Source organism: Pyrgilauda ruficollis, unplaced genomic scaffold (assembly GCF_017590135.1).
Source record: "Pyrgilauda ruficollis isolate IOZ18807 unplaced genomic scaffold, ASM1759013v1 scaffold110, whole genome shotgun sequence".
In the NCBI taxonomy this organism is placed as follows: Eukaryota; Metazoa; Chordata; class Aves; order Passeriformes; family Passeridae; genus Pyrgilauda; species Pyrgilauda ruficollis.
Window position 1 is genome coordinate 187460 of NW_024509211.1, and position 9965 is coordinate 197424.

The 9965-nt window shown below is 46.6% G+C and overlaps 1 protein-coding gene across 3 annotated transcripts; it reads left to right on the top strand.

Annotated features, from left to right (window-relative positions):
• The first annotated feature begins 5 nt into the window (after positions 1-5).
• SOCS4 (suppressor of cytokine signaling 4) lies at positions 6-8237 on the top strand. 3 transcript variants are annotated; one of them, XM_041476789.1, is made up of 2 exons: positions 6-140; positions 6398-8237. In XM_041476789.1, the coding sequence occupies exon 2, from the start codon at positions 6499-6501 to the stop codon at positions 7807-7809; it is 1311 nt and encodes a 436-aa protein (XP_041332723.1). In that variant the 5' UTR covers positions 6-140; positions 6398-6498; the 3' UTR covers positions 7810-8237. The 3 variants fall into 3 exon arrangements, with proteins under 3 accessions (XP_041332723.1, XP_041332739.1, XP_041332730.1); XM_041476805.1 differs by having other exon boundaries at positions 13-98; XM_041476796.1 differs by lacking the exon at positions 6-140 and adding an exon at positions 6049-6175.
• The last annotated feature ends 1728 nt before the right edge of the window (positions 8238-9965 follow it).

Consider the following 9965-nt stretch of genomic DNA (forward strand, 5'->3'; position numbering starts at 1 on the left):
CGTTCTGCTAGCGCCGAGCCCGCCGAGCCGCCGGCAGCCGGCCGGGGACAGAGCCGGCGGAGAGCGCCGGCCCCGCGGGCAGCGCCCGCCGCACCACCGTGAGTCGGCGTCGGGAAGCGGCTGAGGGGCGGCAGGCGGGGGTGAGCAGCCGTGCTGGGGAAATCGGGGACTCCTCTCACCGGCGGGGCTCGGGGGCTGCGCCCCTGTCGGTCACCGGGCGGCTCGGACCGGCTCTCCGGTCACCGGAGGGGGTTGGCCGGGGGTCCGCCCGCTGTCACCGCGGTGCTCGGACCGGGGTCAGCGCTGTCCCCCGGGGGACTCGGTCCAGGCTCTGCTGTCACCGGGGTTACTCAACCCGGGGGTTGCGCCTTGTCACCGCGGAGACTCGGGCCAGGCTCTGCCGTCCCCGGGGGGCTCGGCCCGGGGTCTGAGCCGCTGTCAGTGCCCGGGGGCTCGGGGTCTCCTGGCACCCAGGGCGTTCATCCCGGGATCTCCTGGCGCCGCGGGGGGATCCGGTCCAGGGTCTTCGCTGTGTCCCCGGGGGGTTCGGTCTGTGTGCTTCTCCTCTGAAAAACCCCGTGCCCGACGTATGTACCCGAACACAAATAGGGCACATATTTCCCAGCTTATCCTTCTGTGTGTGGATTTAATGGCAGCTCCTCCAGAGGCACAGGGGCGGCGGGGAGAGCCCAAATGAGGGGCTGTGCCCCTCGCCCCCCTTGGGCAGCACCCCCATAACAGCTCAGCCAGCCGCAGGACCTGTCCCTTTGGAGATCCTTGTGGTCATTGTGGAATTACTCTGGAATTCCAGCCATCCTGATGCGTGTGCGAGGTGGAGTTGACAGCAGTGGTAGTCAGGCAGGTAGCGATTGCACGGCAAAAATCATTAAGCTTTTTTTTTTCGCTGAAAAATAGGAAGAAAGCCTCCTGGCTGATCTCTTGAAGGATTAAAAAAAAATGCTAGAATTGAACATACCTGAAATAAAGAGGGAAAACCAGCATTATCTGTTTTCCCTTTATGTAGCCTTAATGATCTGGCCCAGTTTATTCCTGTTTCTAAGAAAAAATTGCTTCCAGGCAAAGCTCTTTTATCTTCAGTTTTGCTCTGCAGCGGGGTTATTGGTTGTTGGGGTGAGCAGAGTGATTTATTTATATTGGAATTGTGTTTCTCTCTAACACTCACATTGCTGCTAGTTTCATGAATGAATAAGTGACAGGATTACAAAGCAGGCACACTTCTTTAAAAAAAAATCACAGAAATATGGCCAGATTTCATTATTAATCCTCGTGGAAGCTGTGTAGAGACATGTTTTCCATGGGTGTATCCTACATATTTCAGTAAATCATGATTTCTGGCGAGGATAATGTGTTCTAGGGAAATGATTCGGAGCTGAACTGCTTATCAGATGAGTGGGAAGACCAAGCTATTCCTGCTGCAAGCCGCTGCCTGGGATGGAGACAAATGCCTGTCAAATGCGTTTATTTTTCTTAATCACTTTAATTTTCGGAGTCTCTGATGGAAACTGCACCTAAAGTGTTTTGCAGTGTAAAAGCCATTTCACATTCGCTTCTATGTAAGAACGAATTTCCTTGTCTGGAGGTGCTGCCTGTTGGGATAACTCTTTGAACAGCGCAGGAAAACTGGGGGGAGGTTTTTCAGGGGAGGTTTTTCAGGGGAGGTTTTTCAGGGGTGGTCACTTGTCCAAGGGACTGCCGGCGCTGTGGCTTTGTCCGAAGTGACAGGGCACCAAATGCAAAGTTAGACTTTAAATCCGGTTGGGAACTCGGGCTGTTGCTGCCTTGATTATTAGGTGTGAGTGGCTGCGAGCCGGGAATCGCTGCTGCCCTCGGTTTCTGGGTGGAGCACGGAGTGTTGGTCATGGACCATAAAGCTTTCACTGATTTAGTGCTGGAGAGGCTGCTGCGGTCTGCCGAGCATCTCTCCTGCCACACATGAGCAGAGCTTCATTAAGGCAGGAGATGCGAGCAGCCCTCACCTCTGGCACCTGCTGCCAGCTCAGTTCCACCTCCTGGGAGTGAATAAAATATCCCCCGTGTTGGGGTTAGCTGGGCATGGTACCCCCTCCTCCTACAGTTCTGGGGATAAATCAGAGGTATTTCCAAGGAAAAAAAATATTTAGGTTGCAAATGGTACCTTTAGAAAGTCTTTTGTGTGTATGTGTGATAATTGCTTTAATTTGCTGTAAAGGCCTCTGGAGTTAAGCTTAGGTATTTTTAGATGGTATCATAAATCAAAGTAGAGCCAAAACTGAGGAAAAATAATTTAAGACAGAGGAATTGAGATTTATTGTTATCCTGAGTAGGTTGGGAAGGTCAGGTTTTAAAATGTGTTCTTGTGGCCAAAATCTAATTGGGTGAAATTAATGAAAGCAGCTTGTGACCAATGAGATTTTGTTTTAAAATAACTTTAATGTAAGTTATGAAAGAAAAAGTACTCCAGTGTATTGCTTGCTCTTCTCTCTCAAGATTTTATCAGCTCTACAAAATCAACTTCCATAACAATTCCAAAATTGATTCATTGTTCTTTGCGAGCCTTCTTTTGTTGTTTAATTAGAGGAACAATACGGCAACGCTTCATGTGCTTGGACAGAAAACTTTCCAAGTACTTCCTGCACTCGGAGGCTTGTGCAGCATGGGAGCACCAGAGACGTGGTGGGACCTTCATCCTGGGAGCTTTTCAGGACATGGCCAGGCCATGCCATGGCTCCCCTGAGCCCACGCTGGCAGCAATCCCACTCCAAGTGGGAGGTTGGGCTGGAGACCCCCCACCATCTGCTCCTTCTTTATACAGAAAGGAAAGCAGCTTGATGAAGAGGACTCTTGGGCTAGAGACAAGGATCCAGCAGCTCAGGACAGAAGTATCTGGTTAAAGCAGTTCAGTGTTCAAGTATTTATTGAATAAATGAAAAAAAAAAGGCTGTCTGCATGTATGGTATTGGCGTTATTGATTGGACATATGGTGAGGCTGTCGCTGTCTTATCACAGCTCTGGGTTGCAGCCATCCCTGGCTAGGAGGGAATATTGTTATCCCTCCAAACAGCAACTGGATATTGTTTTTAGTGTGGGCTTGAAGTCTCAGGGTAGAGGCATCAGCTCCTGAAAGAAAAAGCACTTTGTCTGTAGACAAGAGAGAGGAACCTCTGCAGGAGGGAGCACAAAACCCACAGCAAAAGCCACGCAGCTCTCTGGCTGTCCTCAGGGACTGTAGCTGTGGCAGTGCTGGGTAACCTTGGACTACCAACTGGCTCCTCTGGCCTGAAGTGAACTCTGCTCATCCCCCCATGTGTCTTTATCTTTGCTGTTTCCTTAGGGGAAAGGGTTTCCAGCATAAGGGTTTTGTCAAATCTGCCATCATCAGAGGTGCCTGAGGTGTCCCCGTGCAGGACGAAGCTTTTGCAGGCAGGGCACTCATTATTTCTCCCAAAAAGAGCCCAGACCTGATGTGTGTGAGCTGCACAGTGCTGGACTCCCCCATTTAACCTTCCCCTCTAGGGAAAAGCACACTCTGTGTTCCCTCTCTTTTATCCTTGCCCTCCTGTCCTGCTCTTCCAGCAGCGCTCCGGCCGTTAATGGCATTTCCCTTGGATGCTGCAGTGAAAGGAAAAGCTGCTTTAGATGGATGGCCCCAAGTGGTAATAGAGCACTGAATGCCTTCCCTGCCCTTTATGCCTTTTTCTTCCTGACACTTTAATTATTTTTGCTCCCCATTTTATTGGTGGGGCTGTGAATCACTGATCCAGAAGGGTGTGAAGGTGCGATCCCTCGCTGTAATGCCAAACACTGGGATTTGGGATTTGGGATTTGGGAGGCAGCTCTCCCACAGCACAGAGTTTATAACACATGGTGAGGTTCAAACCTGGCTTTAGTAGGATGACATCCCTTTTTTCTCCATTTGTTCCCTGCTCTTTTCACAGCTCTAGTTTTCTGTCTGATTAGCAATTCCTGCTCTGACGTGGCAGAATCAAACCCCAGGGAAGCAGCTCTGGCTAATGGTGCGTGGCTTTGCAGCATCACGTGCTGCTTCCCCAGCTTTTCTTTCAGGGTTCAGGTACCACTAATGATTCATGACAGCAGAAAGGTACAAAGGGGAAGGTGGCTATACAGCTCAATACAACAGCAGCCCAGAAATTCCATAAAACCCGAGCTTCTTTCAATTGGAAGGCTAAAATTAGGAGATAACAGGCACTTCTGGGCTTTGTATGTTTTGTAGTTTTTAATTAAAAGCCCAAAATCTGCATGTTCTTATTCCTTATATGGGCTGGATGAGCAGAATGAGATAATTGAAGGTTTCAAAAGCAATTACAAACTGTCATATCCTAATTTTTAAGTACTTGACTTTGCAACCTCAGTGATATCTCTCTGTCCAATTAAAAATCCCATATATAGACAATTAATGTATTTTACTACAGGATGAATCTAAAAACTTTTTGACTTCAGTGACTTCAGGCTATCACCAGGGTAAATGAGATTGCTTTTTTTTTCCTCTTTTTTTTTTGAATTGTGGAGAAAATTCAGTTCTTCATTCTAGGTATTTCTGGTTGAAAAATATCAAGGATCCAAAAGCAATCAATGAATCAATCCTCATCTAAATAAAGACTTTTTGAGTCTCATATGCACACGTTTCTTTTCTCCTTTCTTCATTGTGTCTTGCCATGCTTTCACTGAAAAGCAATTTGCAAAACCCTGAGAGAAGAAAAAATAAATCTTTAGTTTAATCTTTGATTTGTAACTGCTGAAATATGGACCCTTTCCTGTGATTCCTCTTGGCACCAGTGAGCTGATATTCATCTGCATTGCTCTGATGCAATTTTTCTTCCCAGCATATTCCCAATATTGAACCTATCTTACCTTCCTTCTACATTTCTTCCATCTCCTCCCTTCCCCTGCCTTTTCCTTTCCCCCACAGCTCTCAGGTCTGTGGGTTTTAAATAAGGAATGCAATGTGAAAAATTCCTGGGTGAAAGTTCCATCTGGGATGCATTTGGCCCACAGATTGCATGTGAGCCTTTTGGCAAGGCTGCCTTGTTCTTTTACTGAAAGCAGAGGCTCAACCCAGCCTGCGCAGCCCCAGGGGACTGCAGAGAGGTTGTGTCATGCTGGCTAATCCTGATGATGAGAATGGATTGAATGGAGAGAGGAAGTGGATGCCCTTTTCTTTTCCTGCTTAGTATTTACCATGTCAATTAGTTGTAAAAAAAGTCCAGAACCTCAAAACAACACAGAAAAACCCACAGCTGAAAAAAAAAAAAAAAAAAAGCCCCAGTGCAACAGAGGAGATGTGCATGGTTTTGGTGCAAAAGCATCACAGAATCATAGAATATCCTGATTATGATAAGTGGTGGGAAATATTTCTACATCCTGCCATGCCTCAGGGGGTGTAGCATCCATACCATATTGCTATCTATGTATCTTGAAAAAATCCTGCTCCACTTTCAACTGAGTAATCAAAAGAGGATTTTTTTCATCTTTTTTTTCAAAAGTGCAGCAGTCAAAAGGAAACCTCTTATCTGTCTGAGAATTCAATATAACTTTGGAAACAAAAGAAAATGAAATCAGCAACCGTAGGTCTCAAAGCAACACTGATTTTAATAATGTAAACTTCCTTCTCTAATGAGTAATAAGCAGTTCCATCTTTCACGGCCTTTTAAAATTGCTTTTAGTAAGGGGTTGGATTGTTTTAATCCTTTTCAGTATGTAAAGCCCCAGATATTTCAATCCCTTAGGGCCTCAGTATTTCCTAGCTCCCTTCCTTTGAAAAGGCAGAGGAAAACAGCTTTCAGAAACTGACACAATCTGTGACTGATAAAATTTAGGTTTGGGTTTGTTTTTTTTTTTTATCCTGAAAGTGACCCAAAAGTGTCAGTTAAGAAAAAGATCTCTGGCATCCCATCCTGTGGATTAGTAGCAAACAGGCATATCATCTAGGTACAGTAGCTCTTTGTACTCTGACCTACTTGTTTCTGTTCTGGTTTGTTCCTTCTTGAAAGGTTATTTGGAAGAGATGCAGAATTTGCTCCATAAACAGCTAAAGCAGTATCACCTGCCCCAGGAAGGGTTTCCTTCTGAAATGGGCCCTGCCACAATGGGGTTGCCAACGCCTAAAACGTTCTGCTCTGCTGCATAATCAGAATGAAAACTCAACAAATATGTTAAGGTAGATTTTTTTTCTGGAGGATGCTTTTCCCAAGGAGGGGTTAAGAGAGCTTTTTCTGGGATCAGGCTGGTAATTGTGGGGTGTGCTACTGAAATCACCTCAATCACATGATTTTTACGTGGTCAGCAATGAATTGTCACTGTTGTCCTGTATCCACCAGCACTGCTGTTGCATTGTGTGTGTGCATAGCAGTTAACTGAGCTGTGTTTTCTTTTTCCTTAGATATTTCCAGAAAGTGCCTCGAGGAAGCTTCCTTATGTAGAAAAACCCCACAAGAAACGCAGTGTGCGCTTCCTGGCAACTTGTGAAGCAAAGCTGTCACAATGGCAGAAAACAAGGACAGCAGTGCGAAAAACGCAGATGTGAGGCCCAAAAGCAGCCGGAGCAGGAGCGCAGACAGAAAGGATGGCTATGTCTGGAGTGGGAAGAAGCTCTCCTGGTCCAAGAAAAGTGAGCATTGTCCTGATGCTGAAACAGCAAGCGCTGCAGGAAGGTCGGGGAGTAATTTAAAGAGCCAAGAGAGGAAGTACAGCTGCTCGTCCATCGAGCTGGATCTGGACCGGTCCTGTGGCCACAGGTTTTTAGGGCGGTCTCTCAAACAGAAGCTGCAGGATGCTGTGGGTCAGTGCTTTCCCATCAAGAACTGCAGCAGCCGGCACGCCTCCGGACTGCCATCCAAAAGGAAGATCCATATCAGTGAGCTGATGCTGGATAAGTGTCCTTTCCCTCCACGCTCGGAGCTGGCTTTCCGGTGGCACTTGATCAAAAGGCACACGGCCCCTATAAGTCCAAAGGCAGAAGAATGGATAATTGCTGATTTATCCCAGCAGGAGGAAAGGGAGGATCAGCTGCGAGACGAGGAGATTGCCAACGGGGGGATGGACTCTCCCTCCCAGTCCTGTGACTTCACTGACAGCAGCTCCTCTCGGGGTGACCCGAGGCCTGAGCTGGTGACAGGTAAGGTGGCAAGGAGCAGTAGAGACGAGAGCGACATGGACTCCGATGATGAAGTCATAACTCTGTGCACAAGTTCTCGGAAACGAAACAAGCCCAAGTGGGAAACAGATGACGAGCTGCTACGGATGGAAACGCCCCCGAAATACCACACCCAGATAGATTATGTCCACTGCCTAGTGCCAGACCTCCTCCAGATCAATAACAATCCCTGCTACTGGGGAGTCATGGATAAATATGCAGCTGAGGCGCTGCTGGAAGGGAAGCCAGAGGGAACATTTCTGTTGCGAGACTCTGCCCAGGAGGACTATTTGTTTTCCGTGAGCTTCCGGCGCTACAGTCGCTCCCTCCACGCCCGGATAGAGCAGTGGAATCACAACTTCAGCTTTGATGCCCATGATCCCTGTGTCTTCCATTCTCCTGACATCACGGGACTCCTAGAGCACTACAAAGATCCAAGTTCCTGTATGTTCTTTGAACCACTTTTATCCACTCCCCTGAACAGGACCTTTCCCTTCTCTCTCCAGCATATATGTAGAACGGTCATTTGCAACTGTACAACTTATGATGGTATCGATGCACTTCCCATTCCTCCCTCGGTGAAGCTGTATCTGAAGGAATATCATTATAAGTCAAAAGTTAGAGTGCTCAGGATTGATGTACCAGAGCAGCAAAGCTAGAAAATATTTTTGTGAAAGAAATTTTCTCCGAACAGACAATAGTATGTTCAATCTCTTTTCCTTCTAGGTTTTTTTTTTAATAGCGACCTGATTACTTTTTCTTTTTCTGCATATTATTTACCACCCAAACTAGTCTCTGTTTAAATGTACTTTTGAGTCTTCACAGCTCTCTTTTTTAGAAATTATATTCATTGTGGGCTTTTGGTACTGTCCCTAGGCTAGAGTTTTATGGAATTCCAGGTAGGCTTTCTGGTATTTCTATAGATGGATAGTTGTTAGACCTAAAACCCCCTGAAAATCAGTTTTGAACTTGATCTGTCTTTTCTATTGTAGTTGACACGTGTTGCTGACATGATTGAAATAATGCACTGTTAACTAAAGATTGACTCATCTGTATTTTCTGCATTTCTTTTAAAATGAGTGCTCTAGCCTCTGTGTGTGTGTGTCTGTCCGTCCCTGTCCACTGCAGTAAATTCATCAGTCTATTTCTAACATTACTATTCCAAGCAAAATGAAGTTTGAAAGAGGATATGATCTTTCTATAAATATATCGGGGGACTAAATACCAGGGAGAGGAAAAACAATTCAAGTTAAGGACAACACTGAGTGCAGGAACAAACATGTATAAACTGGTCCTGAAAAGGTTTTGGTTGGAGAGGAGGAAGACTCATCGTCGTCAGAGCAGCAGGGTTCTGGAAGAGCTTTTCATTTTGTGTAATAGCAGTAAAAAGCAAACTGCTCATAAACTGGGATTTGATCAGTGTCTGGAAGAGATAATCATGTAGTTACTTATGATAGATGGGGCTTGGACTTGGGAACTCTGTTTCTGTGTTGCTGTTGCATTATATGAAATACCCAATTTTTGCTGTAGGAGCTGCCACTGCTTAAATGATAAAGCACAGGGTGGGAGGGTGGGAAGGAAGATACTTCCTTTAAAATCTGCATATTTAACCATCTGATTCTGCATGGTTGAACCTGAGGTGATGGTGAATAACTTTCCTACTTTGTTAGTAGGGGGCTTATTTTTTTTAATAAGCATAGTTTAAAAAGAAAACAAGTCTGCTGATTTTCTTGCAATGTGAAACATTCGGTCGAATGGCTTCCTGCCAAATTCCATGTACGGGAGAACCATGCATGGATAATGCTCCTAAAAGCATTACTTACATTACATGGATAGGCAGATCTGCTGCTGAGCTGTTGGTGGAATCCCAGGAGACTCAGTGGATGTGGGCTCAGGCAGGAAACTCCAGGCTGGGCTCGGGGTGCAGCTGCAGGAGGTGCAGCAGTGACCTGCAGTTCTGTTCCCTGTTTGTGCTTCATCTCCTCTCCCAAGCTGGGCCCGGAACTCCTCTGCCCAAAGAATGTGAGATGGTGTAATTGTAACTCCAACAACCACATTGTTTCCTCTCCTTTGACTACAGGGAGCCTTTGTATCCTCTCAAAATGCTTTTGAAACTGAGCCCCAAGCCTGTCGAATTACAAATGTGTTGAATTTCATGCATGTGAAGGATCCTATCAAAAAATCAGCAATGTGAGTGAGGTTATCACTGAATGGTTGGGATTGGAAGGGAGCTCTGGAGAGGGTCTCATCCAAGCCCCTTGCTCAAGCATAGGATCACATCCAGGTGGGTTTTGGACATCTCCAGAGCAGGAGACTCCACAACCTCTCTGCACAGCCTGTTCTAGGCCTCCATCACCTGCACAGTAAAGAGGTTTTTCCTCATAATCAGATGGAACTTCCTGTGTTTCCATTTGTGCCTGTTGCTCCTTTTCCTGTCTTAGGGCACCACTGGAAAGAGTCTGTTCCCATCCTCCTGAGACCTGCCCTTAAGGTATTTGTGTGGATTGATTGGTTCCCCTCTCAGCTGTCACTTCTCCAAAGCTGATGCCCAGCTCCCTCAGCCTTTCCTCACAGCAGAGATGCTCCAGCACCTTCACAGCCACTGGCCCACTCCAGTAATTCCTTGCATTCCTTGTACTGAACACAGCAGTCCCAGCTGAGCCCTCACCATGGCTGAGGAGAGGGGCAGGATCACTTCCTCGACCTGCTGGCCACACTTTCCCTCACGCAGCCCAGGATTCCATTGGCCTTCTTGGCCACAAGGACACAGTGCTGGCTCACTCCAGGTCCTTCTCCACAACTCTGCTTTCCAGCA